At 43.4% G+C, this 22,902-nt stretch overlaps 2 protein-coding genes across 3 annotated transcripts in view; both read right to left on the reverse strand.

Moving 5' to 3' along the window:
• Positions 1-7,550, reverse strand: part of slc45a2 (solute carrier family 45 member 2) — a 23,629-nt gene extending 16,079 nt beyond the window's left edge. Inside the window, exons 1-3 of the mRNA XM_062553568.1 lie at positions 7,073-7,550; positions 4,246-4,422; positions 117-484 (exon numbers count right to left, since the gene is read on the reverse strand). Coding sequence (XP_062409552.1) covers positions 117-484; positions 4,246-4,422; positions 7,073-7,550 — 1,023 coding nt within the window. The remainder of the gene's footprint in view (positions 1-116; positions 485-4,245; positions 4,423-7,072) is intronic.
• A 1,456-nt stretch (positions 7,551-9,006) lies between these two features.
• On the reverse strand, positions 9,007-22,667 carry amacr (alpha-methylacyl-CoA racemase). 2 transcript variants are annotated; one of them, XM_062554236.1, is made up of 6 exons: positions 22,562-22,667; positions 21,776-22,029; positions 18,595-18,738; positions 15,801-15,961; positions 10,567-10,753; positions 9,007-10,050 (listed from the first exon to the last, which is right to left on the reverse strand). In XM_062554236.1, exons 2-6 carry the CDS (start codon positions 22,020-22,022, stop codon positions 9,641-9,643), a joined length of 1,149 nt encoding a protein of 382 aa, XP_062410220.1. In that variant the 5' UTR covers positions 22,023-22,029; positions 22,562-22,667; the 3' UTR covers positions 9,007-9,640. The 2 variants fall into 2 exon arrangements, with proteins under 2 accessions (XP_062410220.1, XP_062410219.1); XM_062554235.1 differs by lacking the exon at positions 22,562-22,667 and having other exon boundaries at positions 21,776-22,393.
• Positions 22,668-22,902: the final 235 nt, after the last annotated feature.

Raw genomic sequence — 22,902 nt, forward strand, 5'->3', positions numbered from 1 at the left:
ATGTGTGACAAGTATGTGTGTGTGTCTGTGTGCAAGCCCTCATTTCTTTCTGGGCTGCCACTGTAAGTGTGTGTGTGTGTGTGTGTGTGTGTGTGTAGATGTCAGAGAGAACTTACTTCCTTGTTGGGCTGCTTGGCGCTGGGTGTGACGGCGTTGGCTTCGCTCAGCGCTGAGAAGGAGCGCGGTCTGATTTCCGGTGCAGGCACCGTCGCGGGGCTGGGCTCCTTGGGGAGCGCCCCGTAGCCCGCGTTGTTGTTCCCCACCAGGAGGAGCGTGCTGGGGGCCGTGGAGGAGCAGGAGTCCGCTCGGCCCTCGCGGCTAAGGGGCTTCTCTGGGATGCTGCACAGGTGCACGATGAGGAACACGCCCCAGGTCAGGGCAGAGAAAAAGTAGATGACCTGGTACTCCGAACCCAGCAGAGTGCCCAGGATAGAATGACCCCAATCCATGGCTCCAATTAGGTATCCAAAAGCACCGCCAAGACCTGAGACACATCACAGAATGTACTGAGACTCACACATACAAATCTCTTTTCATAGCACTAAATCTCTAAAAACAGATATAGGGTCCAGTCCACATTGGGTGTGGCTTAGTTATGGCACGTTATCAAACGTCCGGTGTGTGGCATAAGAAGGTGGGCCTTATGTTTCTTAATTGGTTGGTGTTTTGGGCATAACCTTCTTTAAACCAATGAGAGTGACATCTGTCATTCCCTTTAACAGTAAGCAGCGCAACCTTCAACAGCTTACAGGTATTTTAATGGTCACCAGCGCATTTGAAAGAATCTGAAGGAATGATGTTTGTATTTTGCATGGATGTACACTAGTGTGCGTTCCTGTGGACGAGAGAAGCAGGGTGTGCGCCCGCCCATATCACTGTTGATGAAGCACTCATAAAATAACATATAAACAACTCACCATGGATATCTGTCCAGGTGTCTCTTGGTCAGTGGCGTAATGCGTTTTAGATAATGCACTAGACCCTTTAGGTTAACTGCCAAACCCCTTAGTGCACTGGCCAATAAAAGTGACAGGCATGGTGAAAAGTTCTAGTGTACGATAGGAATAAGCTTTGCATCGTGATGATCATACGCTTTGCGTCGTGCCTTAGACTGCCATGATAGGGGCCATATTGGTGAAGAGGAGCTGCCTTTCAACATGCACTTTACATGACTGTAAAGAAACTATTAAGAATGAGTTTATAATTTATTTTATATTTAGTTAGTTATTATAATGTAAGGTAGCTTGACTGCTTGACTGTTGTTCCTGAGACTGGTGAGCTAAGAATGAGTGGCTGAGTAATAAACATATTGTACACATTTAACACGCGCTGATCAAAGAAGCTTTGCCGTATTGTTGAATGAGGAAGCACGTTTGTGGAGTGCATTGAACTATTAGGGCTTGCAGTGTTGTTTTTTGCTTCCACGGATATCGACTCACTTTCCTTGGCTCAGTTCCCTGACATCTCAGTAACACCCTTTGCTGAACATGATTTTCAAAAGAGGAAATTACCACATGTCCAAAATCTGAGGCAAGTCAGTGATGGAATCCTCAAGGAATTTGTCACGCAAATAAAAGTACTACTGCATTCTGAGCCATCACCATTCACAACAAATGTGTTGGACTTGGACAGCTGTAACAAAGGGATAGTTGTGTATGGTTGTAACAACATCACTTTCACCAAGAAAGGGATGGTCTAAGAGTCATGTGATCAATTTCACATATGATCACTTTCCTTCCTGCCTTGACCTCCCATGTGAAATGGCATAACTCCATGCATAACTTTACAGATTTTACAGCCATCTTGCAGCCAAAACATTGATTTTCAGATAAGAGTAATTTTGGACCAAGTCCATATTTTGAATGGTAGGCAGTAGGCCTATGAGAGGCACATCAACTAATCGAATTACAGCAAAACAATGCCTGACAGGGGAGAGTGTTATTATTGACTTATTGAGGTTATTGGCTGAGTGAGTTTAATAAATAGATAGAAATGGCAATGTGCCGAAAGTCTTAAGACAGGTTCACTGCATGACTTCCTTAAAGGAAATAATATAGCCTAACTTGTGATGTTAGATCATTTTGACATCAAGGCTATCACATGATGGGGTTCAGCATACCACCTCCCAACATACAAAGAAAGAGACCCCTCAAAGGAATTTCCCCCATGGCACCTTCATGGCTATGACACCCACCGTAGCCCAATAAGCAGGGCATGGCCCCTGAGGCTGAGCTGAGTAGCGTGCGCACACAAACAAACCCTGTTCAGCGCCAACGGAGCCGAGGTAGAGAGCGGCAGCAGCGAAAGTCATGTGCCTCCCGTACTCAGCCTCAACTCATGACCGCACCACATGACGAGCGTGTGCGGGATTAGAATGCTCGCCCGGGCGCTCACACCACCCTGTGCCTGCTTCGCTCTAGTCAGAACGCCGCCAGGTCCAACTGCACTCCGCATTGCGTGTTTGCCTGCGTAATAAACTACAGACACGTGGACCAGCTCTCACCACACCACAGCTAGCAACTAGCATTCCATAAATACCATGGGCTCAACATGACATTCTGACATGTTTGGAAACGATATAAAAATTGTAGCTCAAATATACCGTTTTGACGAAACAAGGTCATTTCTGTTCAAGTGTGAGTATCCATTCTGACCTCATCTAAACTCTTCTGCTTATATTAACTCACTCCATATAATTCACTTAAGTCATCTCCTCTTTGACTGAATTGAGTTAGCCTATGTCAATGTATAGTGTCAAATCAATTTCACACATAAACTTGGCTCTACACATTCAAATAACTAAACTCAGTCAAAACATTGTGATGATTAGGCCTAGTGTGCTACCCCTCCTCTCCAGTCTATTAGAACCATACAAATCATTGACTATTGCAATGTCATATACAGCGAGTCCAAAAATCATTTAAACTAAAGTTCTGCACCAGGGAGCTCTTTAATGTGGATATATGCCCTGACAGCTCGCACTACAGTTAACTGTCACTCATGAAATGGTATCACATATGGGAACACCCAGGCTAGTATCACATCAGAATTCAAGATAATTTCTGAAGTTCCAAAAGATGCCCTCGGCTGCCTGAGGTGACATGATGAAATAACGAGAAATTCTGCCTGATCCTGGGTACATACAAAAGGTAAACTTACAGAGTTCAACACTGACCCTTTAGGTATGAAGAAGACATGGAGCATGATGTCTTGATATTAGAACTACATACAAGGTTGTGTTATGTCTAATGTTATTAGCTTAGTTCATTCAAATCTATCTCAGTGCTTTACTTGTGCAGTTATTAAGAGAACAACTGTATGGAACTTTCATTTAAATGATTTTTGCACTCGCTGTTTATTAATCCTCTGATTAGGGCAACAAAGGTCAAGAGTCACTTTTATGGTCCAGACAGACTGCTTACGGAATTCAAGTACAGAAGGATAGAGTATTGTTCTCAATCCAGAGGACATTAAAGTGACCACATTCACCTCATGTAGAGGTAGGTTTAATGACACACATCCAGTTTCTTGATTACACAGGATGTTCCGTACAGCTGTGCTGTAACTGCACAAGCAAAGTACTGAGATAGCTGAATGAACTAAGTCAATAACATTAGACATAACATTTCCATAACATTATGTATATGAACTCTGTGTCTCTTTCTCTTTCTCTCTCTCTCTCTCTCTTTCTCTCTCTCTCTCTCTCTCTCTCTCTGTGTGTGTGTGCTCCCTTGTGTCACACTTACAAGGCTCAAACCGCACACAACCCCCTCACTCATGACAAGGTTCCTGTTAGACTGTCAAGGCTCAGGGGAGCAAATCAAGATGTTACATGAATTCAAAACCCCACAATCTAATGACCCCGGGGCCCTGATCGGCTCCCACAACCCTTTCACACCTCCACACGGTTCACTGTCAGACCCACACGTCCATCCGTTCCACTGAATACACAGAGGCCTGCTATACGATACACTGCATTACAAATGGCTGAATGTAATGCGATCATTAAAAAATGTGTGCAAGTATGAATAATTTAACAGTATTGCAATGAGCGGTAGGTAGGGAGGAGGATCATTTGCTCACAACGATGCCACAAGATAGATTCAGTTCTATACCAACACGCATGGGATGCCAAGGGATACTAAGTACCAACACACAGTGCCTCACGCTTCATACAATTCTACTGTCAAAACCATGTGAAAGTGTGAGTAATTGACTATAGTTTCACTGTGTTGTCCCACTTACCCGTGAGCAGAGCATGATAGTGCAGGCCTCTCTCTTTGTCCTGGTAGGAGCAAACGTCAAATAAATACGCCTTGACAGGTCCATCAATGAAGTCTGCTGCAAAGTCAAACAAGACCACTCCAGCCATGACCACAACAATGGCCCATATGGTCCTCAATCTCCTGTCTTGCACTATAGCTGCAACAGAGGGACAAATAAATGTGAGTAAATAAATAAACAAAATAAAAACATTCTGTACGGGCACACATTGTAAATCACTGCAAGACATGAAATATGTCAATAAAACATCAAAATATGACTGCTGTTGGTAATGGGTACTAAAAATATATATGTTCTGGCCCTGCAATATTTCAAACTGCAATGGGCACCTTAACCTCAGAGGTTTGTTTGTTTATTGTTGGTCATATTTTGATGTCGATTTCATCTATTAGAAACTATTAGACTACAAGAGTGGCCTTAAATCTGAGTGTTTGGGAAAAGAGGAGACATGTGAGCGTTTGCTCAAAGTCAATGTCCAAACTGGTTTAATAATATGGTTTAAACACAAGAAAGCTTTTCACTGTTACATTGGTTCTGTACACACACTGAACAAAAGAACAACTACACAGATTTCTTCACAGCTTTACGCTGTTTTCTGATTCAACACAGCTAGACTGGAATTCTCATTATTCAATAAGATTAGTCAATAATTGAGCTATTGTGAAAAGCAGAGATACTGAATAGACATCAACAAGCTACAGTAACTGTTCTTACTATTTCACATGAGACAGACATTTTCTCTAACCTTATTCAACTTTTTCTTTCAGTCAGTCTAATTAACTATTGTTTGCCCAACACATAATTTAAAAGTCTTTTGTGATCGTTTCAATGCATAATTACTTTTCATTGACATTTTTTTAAAAGAGGCAGAAATTAGCAGGCCTATCTGTAGAATGGGATTAATATGGCCTCTACCAGACCCAGACATCCAGATAGACGAGACAAGGGAGACTCACTTTGAAATGAAATTGGGACTATTTGCCCAATAACCATTGAAATTTAGCAGTAAGGGCTCATTAATATAAGCCTTTAAGATCACATCATAATAAGCAAACTTTTTGGTTACTGTGTTTGGTTTCCGTATGTATAAGTACTTCATGCTGTTTCAATGTTCTTATAGAAAAGACAATATATTGCGCTATATGACCTTATATTTCTATCAGCATGTATGTATGGACAGGTTGAAGAGTACAAATCAAGATGCTATGGCATTCTCCTTGAGCACAGAGGAGAAAGTGAGGAGGAGACTAATTGAGAGACTTGAAATGAGCAACATGAGCAGCAAGAGGAACAAAAATGTTACAGTGGGCGTTAATTAACATTCAGTACAAATTAACAGCTTCCTTCCGACAGTCATGTTAATTAGCCTGACATTGAAAACCAGGGAGTTCCACACAAACATCTGAGACTCCTGAGGAGGTGAGAGATGAGATATTGTAGCACAGTACTGTATGCAGTTTTGATTAGAGCTTTTCTTGACTGAAATCATATAAATGAAAGGCTTTGCCTAATGCTTAACCATTTGTAAGACTTTTAAAGGCTGTCTATCAAGTCTATGATATTCCCCCGACGACTTCATGGGGGAACTTTGAATGCCATACGAGCACGTCAATGCATGCCAATGACTCCTGAGGGCAGTGATGCTAAGGAGCAATTAAGCCTCCGCTCGTCTGTCAGAAATGTCACAGATTACGTCCAATCCACTACTGAGATACCATTTAAAAAAGCCAGTAATAAGGGTACCCCACTGCCTTGGTCATGAAACCCATCACCCCCTGCCATGGAACAGCCTCATTTGCCAAGCAAATATACTGTAAATGCATACATACAGTATCCTCCAGAATTATTGGCACCTTTGGTAAAGTTGACTAAAAACAGGTATAAAAAATAATCTGTTGGTGATTTATTGTAATTTCATTTATTGTGGCTATCATGTCCCCCAAAAAAACATAAAAAGTGACCTCACTGCAAATAGATTATTTAGAGGGCATGCCAGGTAAAAGCCTTTCCTGTCATTTAATTACAAATGTAAAGAGCAAGAGTTACTGAATGGTACAGTGACTAAAATTGCGCATTTTGGCAAACAATTTAGGTGTGATGTACAGAGAAGAATGACTTTACTGGGAAAAACCCCATGCCTAATGAGACTTATGGTGGAGGGGCTGTGATATTGTGGGGCTGTTTTTATTCCCAAAGGCCTTGGGAACCTTAAGGTGTATTATTAAGGTTCCTTATTAATGGAAATCTGTCAATCTCTGCCAAGACACTAAACGTGGGTCATGATTGGATCATTCATCAGATCAATGAACCAGCATAAGTCCAGATCAAAATAAAAATGGTTTACTGGAAACTAAACCAAGCCTCTGCCATTGCCATCACAGTACCCTGATATAAAGTCCATAGAAAAACAGTGGGGTGAGTCAAAGAGGAGAATGCACAAGTGTGGATCTAGGCAATCTCGGGCGAATGGTTTTAAATCCCTTGATTTGTATTTTCCAACTTCATGGGGTGTCACAGGAGAATAAAACAAGCTGTTTCATTATTGCAGGGAGGCTTAAGAAGGTAGTACAAGCAGTGGTGCCAATAATATGTTTTTCTTTTCCTGTTTCTCGGAATAAATTAACTTCTCTTCTATGTTGGATTTTTCCTCATTGTTTCCATTGTGAGATTACAATAAATCATCAAAAGATTATTTTTATACTCGTTTTTAGTCCACTTTACTAAAGGTGGCAATAATTCTGGAAGGTAACTGTACATAAATAGATAGATGTATAAATAGAAGCCTTACCTGATATGAAAGCATCGCCATTGAGAAACAGCGTCAGGCCCACCAGCATCATAATCCCCAGAGAAAGAATGTAGGGCCTCCGCCGGCCCCAGGGCGATTTGCAGTAGTCACTGGCCGAGCCGATGATCGGCTGCAGCAGGAAGCCCAGGATGGGGCTGATGAGCCACACCAGGCTGTAGAGGCTCCGCGGGAGTCCCACGCTCAGCAGCACGGGCGTGACGAACGCGGCCTCCACGGCGTAACAGAATTCCCTTCCGAACATGACCATGCCGTGCAGCAAGAGGCGGCCGCGCGACCGCCGCGGAGGCTCCACCACGCCGAACACAGACAGCCCCACTCCCAAGCTCTCCAGGTCCTTGTCCTGGTCTTTGCCGGGACCCCAGCCTTTGTCCGGCATGCTGGGCGGGAGCTCCATGGCCATGATGTGGCTCCCCGGCTCGGGGAACTTGCTGGGCTTCTCCTCGGTCAGGAGAGTCATGGCTGGAGAGAGAGGGCACCAGCAGCAGCAGCAGCAGCAGGTCGGGCTGGCTCTCGGTTGGCACCAGAAGTTGGTGGTGGTGGTGGTGGTGGTGGTGGTGAAGCGCTGGTCCCCTCACCCTGGCAGGCAGGCAGGCAGGCAGGCAGGCAGGCAGGCTGGTTGGCTGATGTGTGTGGGGCTAATCTCTACTGCATAGCTGAGCGGTGGAGCTCTGCGAGACTGGCTCGCTCGCCTGAGGGACGTGGACTGAGCTGAGCACAGAGCAGGAAGGCTGAGGGAGAGGGAGAGGTGGAGGGGGTGGAAGGGAGTCGTTTTGGTTAATGAAGCAAGTTTTCAAACTCCCCCCACCAACACACGGTCAGGCACACGCTCACACACACAGACTTTTTCTTTGAAGGCCTGATTGGAACCTCACATAATAGTTGGTGGCACGTGACCGATTATGGTCTTTATTCCTTGGGGGGGATTCCTCACCTCTTCCCAAAGCTCTGTCTCTCTTCCTCTCTCTCTGTCTGTAACCTCACTGCCTCTCCAAGTGCATTATTCAGGTCACTGGGAAAGATACGGTGCATTATTACCATATAATTGTATGCCAAACAAACAAGACAGCAATTATGACATTTAGGCCGTTTGCCCTAGCTAGATAAGGAAGCAGGCTGCCCCGCGGAATGCTCACAAGGTCTCTTTCTTCGCTGTCTAGCAACAGCTGGTCTGCTTGCCCATTAGGCCGATCAAGTGATGTAACATGTGATCCCCTCAAGGCAAAGAAAAACACATGCTATTGTAAGGGAGGCATAGACAGAGTTGTACCATTCCTTCACCAACGTCGCCTTTTGAAGGTCAATGCACTAGAAATGCATTTATCGACATAAATGAATCTTAGAGTCTGACCCATTTCTGGAGTTTGATTGTTTACAGGAAACATTAAGGTCTTTCTGAAAACCTGGTTAGGAGCCGTCATGGGACACTCTCCCTGGTCAGAGCCAGTCATGTGAGGCGGGGCTGAGCTGCGCTCGTGGGGAGGGTTTCTCACGGCAACGGCGGGCTGGACTGGGAGGGGCCGTACTGGGCCCTTCTGCCCGCCCAGGACCCCCAATGTGAGGAGGCCTGCGTCACACTCAGTCCTACGGATTTATAAATAATAAAAAAAACCGCCACATTCCCCTCATATCTCTGGGCCTCCACGCATCTGTGTGGGCACAGACTAATCCCGGCATGGGAAAAGGAAAAGTATATGTGTGAGCGGGAGAGAGAGAGACGCATGCAGAGAAAGAGGAGGGTAGGGGGGGCAGATAAAACTTGAAAGGGCAGCGACGGGTGTTACTGCCCCTGTGATAATTTAATTCCTTATTTCATTGGAGCCGCTTTTTTTTTTCTCAGACCCACATTCCGGCTCTCATCGAGTAACGTGGACTTAGATGAGACGAGCTACTAAGAACAGAGGACCTAAACACAGTAATTCAATTCCCTTTTAATCATGTTGGTAACTCAAGTGGAGAAGTCTTTCCACATACAATATCATACAATATCATCTGCATAGAGAAAATAGCATTCTAAAAGTTATCTCTGTTCATCAGTCATAACATTTTACATATTGAATATCAATAAGCATTAATTAAATGTCTGTTAATGTCCAGTAATTAAATATATAAATACATCTGTACTTAATTAACTGATACTGAAGATAAAAGCTCATTTTAATAAGGGTTATCAGACCTTTGAACAACTGGCCAATCAAACTCTGAAGAAAATGCAGTTTTCAGCATTCGGAAATTGCAGAATCACAAACTAAACATTTTATGTAATTATGGAAATAAAAAGACTGTGGCAGGCACCTAGGTGAGCAAAATGACATATAATTCCAACCAATACCAAATTACAAGCATGGACTGGGTGCGATTGATAGGATTTCACGTCCAGGCATTTGAGAGCCTTTTAGGCGTAAGTGCAGATCCTGCTCTAAATCGCTGCACCCGCTGGCAAGGTAGCACTTAGGCACTTTACGGCGATGTGATAAGCACATTTCCTCTCTGCGGGCCCTTACACGCTCATCATTATGGAGGCGGGCTTGGACGTTTGGAACGTTAAAGTTACAGACGCGCTTTGGTGTCTTTGCACTCCACGATGCCCGCGGCATCCAGCTGCTCGATCTCGGCGGCCGCGAAGCCAAAGTCCTGCAGCACGGCCCGCGTGTGCTCCCCGATGAAGGGGTCCCGCGAGAGGCACGGCTGGGCGGGCGAGCGGGACAGGTGCGGGGCTGGCCGCGGGCTCTCCTCGCCCTGGGCGTCCCGCAGGAAGGAGCCCCTCTGCTGGTTGTGGGGATGTGAGCTCACGTCGTCCAGTGACAGCACGGGGGTCACGCAGGCGTCTGTGCCGTCGAAGATCCGCCCCCACTCGGCCTGGGTCTTGCTGGCGAACGCCCGGGTAAAAGTCTCCTTCATGTCTGGCCAATCAGAGACACTCATTTGGGCTGGCAAAGCGGATGCATCCAATCCCAAGCCTGCCGGGTAGAAAGGGGGTCAGAGCAGAGCACACAATTTGAAGTCAATAAAGGGAGGTCAATCCAGGTCAGCACGGTGCTTCTCGCTATGAAGGGGCCACACTTAATGAATAGCCAGACATGATTAAGTCTGGAGGACTCTGCTGAAGGTCAGCATATGGAGATCCTGAATGCTTATGAATAGGAGACACACATTCAGCGCGACCTAAGACCTCACCACAAGTCACAGAGAAACAAACCTCTATTCACAAGCCAGAGAATAATGACCTTTGGCTTTTATTTTGTGACAAAACCCTAGCCTAAGCAGATACATTAGGATTTCATTCATGTTGAAAGCTGAGTTGGAGTGGCCTTGCATTTGCAAAGTGATTGGGGTGGCTTCTCTACAGTGCTTTATTAGAGTTTTCCTACAGTGACAATGTCACGACCTTGTTTGAGTGGCTGTCAAGTATGTTGTGTGGGTAGAAAAATAAATGGATTAAAGGAAGGAAAACAATCACTCGCCACTTACAGTACCTTGAATGAGTTGGTCGTAGAATTGCGGTTCAATTGCCCCCACAGCCATATACTTTCCATCTGAGGTGCGGTACGTCTCGTAGAACGGAGCCCCGCTATCCAGGAGGTTCTCACCCCTGCCTCGGTTCCACAAGCCAATGCTCCTGGATTTCCACATGAAGGAACCGACATAAGCTGCTCCTTCAACCTACACACAGCAAGAAGACAAAAAGGGAAAAAAAGTTTTTTTTTTATTTTCGAAAGATCACATCAGATATGAGAAACATCTGGTTAGAAATAAACTAGAGGTCTTGACATGACACTAGACGCACATGAGAGTTCTGAGACTAACATACAACACTGAGCTTTGATCATAACACTTTGATTTAAATTCCAGCGTGTGTAGGAGTGCACTCCTATACGTCTTCTACTGTATATGACCCCCTGTGCCCCCTAAATCTCATACCAACGTCAGACCTGTACATTTTCAAGTATGAAGGCAGATTTGTTTGGTAACTTCAGAACGCAGTCTTTCAAGTCTTCAAAGTTGTTATTTTTCAAAGGTCGTTTTCTCTGCCCCCACCACCACCACCACCACATACACACACACACACACACACACACACACACACACACACACACACACACACACACACACACACACACAGACACACACAGACACAGACACAGACACAGACACAGACACAGACACACTCCCCCCTCCCACCGCCCAGCATTCCTTTCGTCTTCTGTCACACTTCACGGTCCTGTCTGAATAAAGTTTAAAAGCCCACCAAAAAGAAAAAAAAAAAAATCTCACACCGTTTAAAATACAAGAGAGAAGGACCACTGGAACATGGAGATAAAACTCAATGTCTGAAGTAACAGGAAATAAGTGGTGCCAGCATAGGGCGCCCTGCCGTGTGGTACAGATGAGCTTGCCAGGGGCGAGCTACCCACTAAACTCCCTGTGAGAGCCAGACGCCACCATAAATGAGGTCCCTGCAGCATCCCAGCACAAAGGTAAACCAGGTTAGGACACATTCAAACCAACCTGCTGCGGCCTGGACACGCTGGAAATGAGTAGAGCCAAATGGTGATATCACTGACAGAGCCCATTCTGAAAGACTCTAGAGGAGCTTCAAAGCAGTTGCTTTAGACGGTTAAAAAGCCTCATGCAGGGAAGAAAGCCAAAGAGGGTGATGATGCTGTTTGGGCGGTACAAGAACTGAATGAGAAACGGCTTTTTCCTCCATTCGTGAATTTGTCAGTGCCCAGAATACAGGCTCAAAACAGGTGGGTTCAAGACGACCACTTCATATCAAATAAATAATGACATGTTTTCAGTCATATGTTGTTTGCATCACTGCAATATCTGCATCCATGCCCAAGCATCCAAAGCCTCTTTGCTCCACAAAATTACAGCTCAGCTCAGATCTGTAGGGCCTTCCTCTCAGGGGATGCACACAGAAGGTCTTATCTACCAGTGAACAGCGTGACCAGAACACACACACAAATCACAGCTGCAGCTATAGATTCACACTCCGCCAGGGGACGGTGCCAAGGCGCACACTTCAGGTTGGGATGTAGGAGGGGGGCCTGAAGGCTGAGAAGGCAACCTCTCCAGAAACCTAACTGCAAACATATCAAACATTCATATGTTTATAAATTCAACTTATTATAATTATCTGCATGGAAATCATGATTAGTGAGCCCATCTGTTTATCTGGCTTCGGTTGATTTTCACTTGGGCTTACAGAGGAACATGCAAAGTCAAACACTCTCACTAAGCAACACATTTGGTGTAAATGTAACATCACATTAATGTTAACACTGTCAAGGCTCTGTTATTTCGTTATGCTGTGTCATGTGTAGGGTTGCCTTTATACTTTCATGAAAATAACTTTGAAAGATAACTTTGCCTCTACTCATTCTGGGTTTCAAATTGCTTAAATGTTTCTTTAAATTTCAAATAAAGGTCCGGTGACTAGCAAAGAAGCTTGCCATGTCTAGCCTAGCTAACACCAGAGATTGAGTGTGGGCCTGCATGGGGTTCTTTCATTCACTTCCCATTTCCAAGGGGCATAACCAATAGTGAAATGAAGCTTCAAGCACCACTAAAGCACTTTTCTGTCGCACGCATGCTATTTGTTTATCAAGCGAATAACAATGTCTACAGTTAAGGTAGAGTATGTTACATGATTTTATGAACGCATGATGTATTGCGACATCAAAGCAAGTCAAATTTGTAGTTTATGTCTAATGCCATCAAACTACATGGTAAACTTACTGTACATAGTATAGTGCGGTTATAGCCGATATACAGAAGTGTGGTTCACCCTGTTACAAGTTGATGAACCACTGAAATGATTTTGGAAGCATTATTTTAAGGTACAGAAAACTCTTTAGTGTGACTTTAAACTGGTACATTCATCTGTACCTAACCCACCCTAAAACTGAAGCTGCCGTGTCATGAGCATTTTGGAAGCACCTGAATCATGCGGTACATCTCCCTGTGAGCCTCTTCATTGTATTCCCAGGTGGGAATAAAGTGTCAGCTTGCCTCATCGAGGCTCTTTGAATAGAAATCTTACACCATGCTTTCCCCACTTTCAGTGAGTAATTTACTCTTCCAGCTGTAGCTTTTCAGTGGGATCTTTGATCTGTCTAAGTGTTATCACCTCCTTCCCACTTCTGATACCAATACCAACACTGCAAAAACAACCAATCGAATGGTTGCAGAAGACTAGAACCTGAACCAGAAATGCAATTTATTTGTTTTTTATATTCCCTCTATCAACGTATCTCTCTCCCTAATAAAGACAATGAGAAATCAACAATTGTGGACATCATACAATTACTAAAACACTATTACTATTACTAGGGTGCCTAAACCTTTTGCACAGTACTGTATGTGTATGTACCCTACGACTTTCAAATGCCATATCATATATTATATTTCGCTTTTTATCAGTTTCTATTGTAACAATATTTTAAATACATCCATTGCTTTGAAAAATGTGAGTACTTTCAAATGTTCATTCACGTGAGATATGGCATTTGACCCTGAGGGAAAGTTTTTGCTCTCGGAGTTCACAACGGAGAGTGGCCCCTACTGGAGTCTCAATACTGTCCAACAGTGTGTTGGTGTTCTGTGTGTCCATACATACGCAGAGGAATGCATCACCTCTTGTTCCTTGGTTCCCTGTGTGCCAACCTTCAGACTTCAGGTGTATGTGGTGTTTTCATGTCACACAGACACACACACTTGAAGCGTTATGTCCTTCCCTCTCTCTTTCTCTCACTCTCTCACGCACGCACGCACGCAGCATGCCCTGAGCAGGACAATTGAATATCACTGCTAACAGGATATTCCTGTTCGCTTTGAGTGCATCCCGTCTGCCACAGCCAGTACATGAATCTCAAAAGAATGACCTATGGCTACACGCTAAGATTATCCGGGGACCAGCGAGGTGACCGTGATTTCCGCCGTCTGACTCAGCAAGCCATGCGTGTCTTCATCTCCGTCCAACGGAGTCTCTGTGGGAGGCCCCCCGAAACAATCTAGCTGGAGGGCCAGATCCATTACAAGCCCTCCATCCTTCGTGGACTGAGACAAAAACAGACTGCTCTCTGAGCACTTTTGAGATTCAACACATGAAAGAGACAATGAGCAAACAAAGCAAACTGTCTGCTTTTAGGGAAGCTTTCAACAGCACAGCTGAGGGCATTCAGGAAAAAAAAAAAGAAAGCACATTTGCAATTGCAACTGAGGGTACATATTGAACAACTGTTGATAACTGAAAATAATGAGGCTACAAGTACATGTTTTAAACAAGTTCTTTCAAATAATTGCCAGAGAGCTACCATCTAACAGTTTTTCTTGATTGCTCAATACGATTACCAGGCTTATGAGCTGAACATTCAAAAAACATATTGCCATTTACCATTCTCCTGTTTTTACATTTTGCGGCAAAACTCTACACACAAATTAATTCAAAACCAGAAAAGGTTTTCTAAGTTGCTTTGGACAAAACGATCTGCTGTACCATGCCTTTATCATTTCAAAGCTTACGTAAAGTAGTACTCACTTATATTTAGTTAATCATCTCAGTTTATTTTGAGGGTTCTATATAATGAACTATATGTTTATAAGTTTACATGGGGTTTTGACATTTCTATTAGCTATGGGCGTACCGTTAATAAACATGTGTGCTTCAACATCGCATACAATATTTTAAGTGTTTTACAAAGCATTTTTAAGCAATCTATTAGTGGTATCTAATGACTGATAAATACATAAATAAGCATTTATCAATGACTCATAATTTAATTACCTTATAAACTACTTAAATACTTTGTAAATGGTTTCTTAATACACCTTTCATACGCCGACTTGTTCAGTTATTGTACAACTTTCTTTGGCCCTAATAATAGCATTGACAGTTTAGCTTGTTTACTGTAGTTCCATTGTTGCAAAGCTTGCTTTCAGGCTCAGCCGTCGTCCTCCTATGGTTGTTATAGTTCATAAGCTTTGATATGGAAACGTGATTAAAACTTTTTTCACCAGATCTACTTCATAAGTGTCCCCGTTATTCAAAATTAATAGCCACCCCAACAGCCAATGACAAGAGAGTATTTCTTCTCTCCGGGTGATAATGGGTTACATAAGCACTGCACCTACTGTACGCTTCCTTAGATTTAATGCATTTCTAAACCAAAATACTGAAAGCCTCAAAAGTTACTTTCTCCTTCTCGTGGGATTGTTTCAACATCTTCAAAAATACAATATGAATATCAATATATAAAAAAAAAATGCTATGTTTTTAGGAACACCTACACAATGGGCATAATATCAGACCCTTTAATGGCAAGAAGAGAGCATAAAATTGGTTGCCTGCGGGATGAGGCTCTCCTCACCAAAAAGCAACAGAACAAAATGTGAGGAAAGTTCTATAAAAACTGATTGGAGGACAAAAAAAACTTTGTCAGGTCAGAAGCAGAAAGTTTTTTAGAAGACAAAGAGTTGACATGCACCACAGGGGGAATGATCTTATGGAAAAAGAAACTCACTGACTGACAAGCTGGAGTTTGGAAACAGCTGAAGGGATAGGTAGCTTGGGGCTATTGCCGAACAATAATTAAAATCCATACTAATTACAGCAAGTTATCTGTAATTTGTCTGACACCTGGGCACCTTAAGGGGACTATGAGGGTAAGAATTATGACAAGCTGAGAGCTCGGAATAGACTCACCATGCTGGCATCTATCACTTGGCCTTTGCCTGATCGGCTCCGCTCCAACAGGGCAAGCACGATCCCAAAGGCACAGGTGAGCCCTCCGCCAGCGAAATCTGCCACCAGGTTGAGTGGGGCGTACGGTTTCTCTTGACTGCGCCCCAACATGGACAGCAGCCCTGCACATATAACAAGTACAGACACGATGAGACAGACATGGAGACACTAAAACACCAGACACATCCAACACCACCAGAAAACAAAACAAGAGTCCAGCACTCATCAAGCCAACAGCAACAAAAGGAAATCTCTTTCCACAGAGCCTGGTGTCTATATCCTGATTTACATATAGCTGATGGTTCTTTATTACTGTCGTGGTAACAAGGTCAGTGTAATAATAATAATAAAATAATAATAATAACAATATATTATTTATAGCGGCTTTCATTTCACCCAAGGACACCGCACAGTAATGGCAAGAGCCATCAAAACAACATACAGGGACAATACATGTAGACTGCACACTTAGTAAAAGACACTATACATTCAGCAGGGGACAAATGTTGACAACAAAAATAAAACAACACTAGATAGACAGGGGAAAGGATGAGAGAAGATTTTAGCATGGATTTAAAGCCAGGTAAACAGTGAAATGCTTTGACATAGTGCAAGTGGGAGGGAGCTCCAGAGTTTGGGGCCAGCCACGCTGAACGCCCTGTCACCCATGGAACAGAGATATGCAGTGGGAGAGGTTAGGAGTTGGACATCAGTGGAGCGTAAGGTGCGGGTTGGGTTGATAAGGGGTCAGGGGTGTGAAGGATAGGAGGGTGCAAGATTATGTTGGGCTTTGAAAACAAGAAGAATGATTTTGAATTGGATACATTATTGCACAGGGAGACAGTATAATTGATGGAGGATGGGAGTGATATGTTGCCAGGGCCTGGTATGGGTGAGAACTCTTGCTGCGGAATTTTTTATGTATTGTAGTCTGTTTAATCTCTTTGCTGAGAAGGAGTAGGAGTAGAGCATTGTAATAGTCAAGTCTGGGGGTTATGAAATGAGGAACGAGAGTCTCAGCAGTATAGTGGGGGGCAGGGTTTGGAAAAGTTTTTGTGTTACTTATAGTGACACCAGGGAGGTAGTGGTGATGGTCATCAGCATAGGGGCAGGGGGGGACACTATGTGAACTGGGGGACCAGAAATTATCTATGGAGACATGGCTGTGAAGCTACACTCAAGCACTCAAGAAGTTTAAAAATAAATGGCAGGTTGGGGATGGGATGATAGTTTCATCAATAGCTGCTCCAGATTTCATAAGAGCAGGAGAGATACTGTAGCTGCAGTTGAGAGAACAAGGGATAGAACCATTGAGAAGAGATACATTTCTAATGTGAATGAATGGGCAGGGGGCACAGAGCCGGCAGGCAGGTGTTGACCTTGTTGGTGGCTAGAATTAGGCCTGTGTTCACCAATCGCATTTTTTGTGCCGACGGTGGCCTTTTCCTGTACAAATCCTATGAAGTTCAGCATTCACAGCGCTCAGCCCTCACCGCTGGCCTTTTTCTCTGCAGCGCCCAGGCCGCTATTCAACTTTTAGAACAGTGCTGGGCTCGTCAATGTCACGTCTCTCTCGACGACCGTAACCTAGCAACAATAAACACTTGACCGAAGTGCTCTGAAAATGAGGTTGAGGGCACTATCAGCGCAAAAAACATGTCTGGTGGACCCAGGCCCTTAATGACTAGGGCCATTTTTCACTACATACCTCTGTCCCTCACAACAACATGGCACACATTAGCAGTGGAAGCAGATTCCTTGTTACTGTATGTGACGGCATGACAATAGGAGGGATGATTAATTGTGGCACAAAACATCTCCTCGTTAATGTGAATCTTAATCAACTGTTTAATTGGGAAACAACCTATGGTCAATATTTCCAACAATCAACAAGAGTGAATACTGAGAGAAACCCATCATAGCATTCATTTTAACTGATGATGAACATTTGTTTTTAAGTGGTTGAGTGTGCTAAATGTAATTCTTAGATAAACAATAAGTCTGATTATGATTAGTGTTGTTAAACTCAGTGTTTAACAACAATAATCATAAAGGAGCCTCCTATAATAATATTCAGTATTATTACTATAATAAATAAATGCTTAAATACATCTGTAGGCATTTACTTGGGAGGAGTGCTAGCTAAATATATACTGTATATTCTTCTTCTACTACTGACAGAGCACAGTATAGGTCTGGGCAGTACTAAACAGCAGTCTCAGTTAACACTGAACAGCAACTGCTCTGCCAGCCGTTCCTCAAAGCAGGCCTTTCTCACATCCCCAGAAAAGCAGCTTGGCACAACAGGCATCTTAATGCTTCCAAGCTTTCATGGGGTTTTGCACTCGGTTCATTTCGGAGGCAGCAGATTCAAAGTGTGAGGGCACCATTACTGTAGGTATGAGATGGGACTGGGAGCGGTCAGAAGAATCTGTCTGGCCTTTGTGGCACAACTGCATTCCAATCATGTCAGCCCCTCTGCACGGCACTGCACTGCAGGCAGACTGCTGTGCTGCCTCCATTCAGCCTTGTGCTCACATTTGGACGCCCATCAGATGACTTGATTCAGGAACTGTTGTGACTGCTAAAGTGCACAAATAAGACCATTGAAACTGCAGGGCGCCAGGCTTACCTGTCAGAGAAATATCAATACTGAAGGGAAAGGAAATGGGACCAGAAAGCATACACAGCTGTAAGCCAGGTTTCGACTTGATCTGCTATCAAGCAGCGCGGGGAGGCTGAGGACAGTCTGTACCTGACATGGCGAGGTAATTGATGTCATGGCCAGCGGCTTTAGCGTAGGAGCCCTTCTGTCCGTAGCCGGTGAGCCGGGCATAGATCAGCCGCGGATTCTCCTTCAGGAGCTCCTCGGGACCCAGGCCCAGCTTCTCCATCACCCCTTTCCAGAACAACAGCAACAACAAAAAGCAAACGAATGTGTGAATAGGAAGACAAGGGACTGAATGAATTAAAGCAAGAACAAACGGGTAAACGAATGAACAAGCAAATGAAATATGAGGCTGTGAATCTCAGTTGGCCTGCACAGTTCAAGGGTGTCAAAACTAATTGGCGCCGTTTGCAGTTGGGGTGTCAGAAAACCAGCGGTAGATTCCGCTCCAGATTCAAAGTGACTGTAGATAACACTGCAAAACTCATGGTGCCAGCTGTGCCAATTTGTTTTTAATTGGGCAATGCATTTGTTTAAGTGGAAGCAGAACGCTTAACAGCTTCCGTGAAGCCAGGAATTAAATCTGCTATTGCCCCAGGTGCAAGTCATACATCTTTTTAGAAGAAATGGCAGACAGTATTTATGGCCATCCCAAAACAGCATCATTTTTCAATTACTTGCAAACGATAGAAGTCATTCCAGGGGGATCTGAAGAAAACAGCCGTTCTCTTTGACTAAATCAGACTAGATTTATCAGATTTGTTGAACAAACAAGCATGCCTGCCGTGCCCATTAGACAGAGTTGAAATCAAGACAGACGATACTTTAAAACAAGCTTTTTCAAAGATAGACACAGAAATAGCAAAAGTTGAAAACCATTGTCTCCAACATTAACCATAATGTATGAGTGTCGACTCATGTCTAGCAGTCAAATAAGACTAATCAACATAGTTTGTTCACAATGACACCTCAAGCCATGCCCAACATGTTAGCAATTGGTGCCTTACTGTGTGCAGCTATGCATTAGCACTTGCTCAAACTCAAATATGCAGGTTCAGAAATAATGTCCATCTACTGGGCTATATCTGACCCCATAGCTCTGATCTGCACTCCATGGTTCCTCCATTTTTGTTTCCAGAATGTCATGTGCACATACTTCAGAATATTAGCATCAGAAATCTTCTTGGGACCCTATTGCAGATTAGAGTTTTAGGTCCTCATGTCTTGGTAAAATAGCCTCAGATTCTACATCTAGAGAGTAATGCTGCATACCAGCACCAAAGATACCCAAAAATAATTATAACAAGCTGTATGAAAAGCATTATGTTCCATCACAGGACACCGACAGAAACATGGACCCAAGCTACAGATCTGAGATCAAATGAGTTTTGTACTGCATGCTGCCACAGGTGTCTAAAACATTAGGTGTGATTAGCTGAGCAGGTGAGGATCAGTTAATATGAAGAAATGCAATGAAATACTCTTGTTCGACCAAGAGCCCTATCTTGAACAAATGGTCTGATTCTGAGATGGGAAGTCTCCAGCAGTAGTCTTAAAGAAAGGTCATTCTTAAACAAAATCCTTAAAAACCTAACCCAGGCCAAAACGCCTTACATTCTCAATACAATAATCATAAGAAATGTATGCAACTATTGTAATGCATTTACTGAGCCCTTTCCTTATTCTCCTAAACTAGACTTTGACAATGACAAACTGAAGACATGGTATAAGGAGTCAAGCTTAAAATGTAGTGAACAAAGATAACATAACAACACAGAATGCCTGCTTAATGAGGTAACAAAATACCCTAATCCGCATTATAGTTTTGTTGATCTCAAACTTACATTTCAAGATAAGAAAATCAGGCTGTTGTCCTTGTTTGTAAAACATTATGCAGTTTCCCACCGATTAAACAATTGGCACTGATTAGGCTGCAAAACAAAGTCCCATGAAAAAAATGCTCATTCATGTGCACTCAGTATACTAATAAGCTATCCTTTTTAAATGTAATTATGTCTACTTGAGCTACTCTCAGTATCAAGTTCTGGCCAAGCTGTATTCACTGGGTACTGACATCAATGACGCTTTTCTTCAGAAATAAAGCCATAAGCAAAATCAAAAATACTATGGGTTCTGCTTTTGCTCAGTTACTGCAAAGCAAAAATACAGACATGAATTCAGTGTCATGTATAACAGGCCAACGGGAGTGAAATTAAAAGGGAAGATACTGTAGGTCTCTGTCAGTGAAGAAATAGCAATGTGATTTTATGGTGGTATGCTGTATTCATTCTTCAGTTAAACCATGAGTCCTATTCTAAATCTAATTGTGCTCAAGTGTATATTTGTTAGCATTTACCTTATGAAATGTAAATAATTGGGCTAATTACTAGAGAAGCATTAAAAAAATACAGTCGCAGGTAGTGATGGCAGGCCCAAGTTAAGTACCTCCGTTTCTGGAACTTACGGTATTTTGTCATCCAACAAATCATTCACGTGATGCATGCAGAAAATGCACAAGAAATGTGTGTGCAAATTTGACACGTTTTTGACATTAGAAGCTCCTGATGGTGCCACTCTAACATAGACTGCACCAATACTGATGGCATTAAGGTCTTAAGGCTGGACAAAATGCATAACTATGACAACTATGCTGTGTTCACATCCTACATTAATTACATTTGACAAGACTTTGAGCACATCTAATGGCAGTCAATCTAGTTGACCCGACAGTGTACAGGGAGCCAGTGAAGGCAGGCTAGAGTTGGGGAGATGGGTCATCATCTCCTTCCCGCTAATGACACAACATCTATGCCTGAACCAGCCGGCTCAATCCAGTTTCCCCCTTATGAGGCTCAGCCTCCCCGAAAAAGTCACAAAAGTACTTCAATAAAATGTAAGTAGCCACTGCCACAAAGCCCGCTTTATGTGACCATCACATGGAGTGAAGGAGAGTCAGCCAACAAGGCCTCATGTAAGTGCTCAATTCAAGTCAAGTCAATCCTAGTATCTTTCTGAGAATGTTGAAAGTGTGCAAAGCTGTTATCACAACAAAATGTGGCTTCTTTGAAGAACAGATACAGATAGGCTCGCTGATATTCACAAAAATAAATCTTAGACTACAATAAAATGGAATGATATGGATGGCAGGTTTAATTTTCCACAATAAGCTTAAAACCAGCCTTGCCATTGTTGTCATACATGTAGCCTACCTAATTCCAGGAGGTGAACAACATAGCCTAGCCTACTTGGATGACTCTATAGCACTTACCATGACGAAAAGGCTCAATGAGCACATCAGACTGCACACAAAGTCTCTTGAGGACAGCCACGCCATGTGGGTGCTTCAGGTTAAGCGCCACAGACTGTTTGCCCCTTGCCTGGGTGTCCATGGCCATGGCGACCTTTGTCTTGTCCACACGAATCACCCTGGCCCCAAAGTCTGCCAGGATCATGCCACAGAAAGGTGCAGGGGCCAACCCTGCCAGCTCAATCACACGCACACCTGCTAACGCCATGTCAAATCTGTGGGTGAAGAAAGAGAGGTACACTGGTTCGGTTTTCAAGAGGCTGTAATGTCAACCTATGGTTTCACTGTATGATAGGACACTCAAAGTCCAGAAGTCAACACAGCACAGATAGCGGACAAAGCGAGTTCCATAAAACACTCTCCCTCCTACGACCTGAACACAACATTGAACTTGACAGCTGAACGAGTTTACATGTTAAGATGTTTACTCAGATGTGACTGAATATAAAGTTCAATGTTTGGATTTGTCTTGAACAGCTACGCTATATCATCTCGATCTCAGGCACTACTGAAATTGTGTCAGAGTTCATTTGCTAGTAGAGGCGCAGAAACAAACAGAGGGTTAAAGCGGAGCGTCAGTAATGAAGGATCTTTGGCTACACTGCAATTGGCGAACGTTACAAGAATAACCAAGAAACCGAAGAAAATAGTCTAATAAACATAACACGCATGACCATGTACAGCCTTTACATTATCTACTTGATGTGTGTGTGCACAAGTCGGTATGGCAAGTTGAGCATTACATACCCAAGTTTACACTCGTAGGTTTGTAGGTTTGACTGAGACGCCTTCGACGCTTAGTGATGACATCATTTTCAGTTGGGACTTGTAGTCTTTAGGGGAGTTGATGCTCCCTGATTCTAGGCTATGGGATGAAGCCGATAGGATGAGTCCGTGAATTGATTCCCATGTTGTGACTTTGGAAATAAATCTTTGAACATTAAAAAAAGTGAATATCAGCAAGACCGAACTTAAGCAAACTTCTGCTATTGTTTCAATGGCAATGAGTCTCTTAAAGGGGACATAGCCTATACTTGCCAGGACAACTGGAACCACAGATCCCTGGAACCATATCATTACATTACATG

The sequence above is a fragment of the Sardina pilchardus genome, chromosome 14 (genome assembly GCF_963854185.1).
Source record: "Sardina pilchardus chromosome 14, fSarPil1.1, whole genome shotgun sequence".
In the NCBI taxonomy this organism is placed as follows: Eukaryota; Metazoa; Chordata; class Actinopteri; order Clupeiformes; family Clupeidae; genus Sardina; species Sardina pilchardus.

What these genes read in the sequence shown, in the direction of transcription:
- amacr (XM_062554236.1), bottom strand. Translation starts at nt 22,022, where the DNA reads ATGGCGTTAGCAGGTGTGCGTGTGATTGAGCTGGCAGGGTTGGCCCCT. An exon ending in CATTGAGCCTTTTCGTCATG is followed by an intron (nt 18,739 to 21,775) that starts GTAAGTGCTATA and finishes TGTTCTGGAAAG; the next exon opens with GGGTGATGGAGAAGCTGGGC. An exon ending in CAATTACCTCGCCATGTCAG is followed by an intron (nt 15,962 to 18,594) that starts GTACAGACTGTC and finishes TTATATGTGCAG; the next exon opens with GGCTGCTGTCCATGTTGGGG.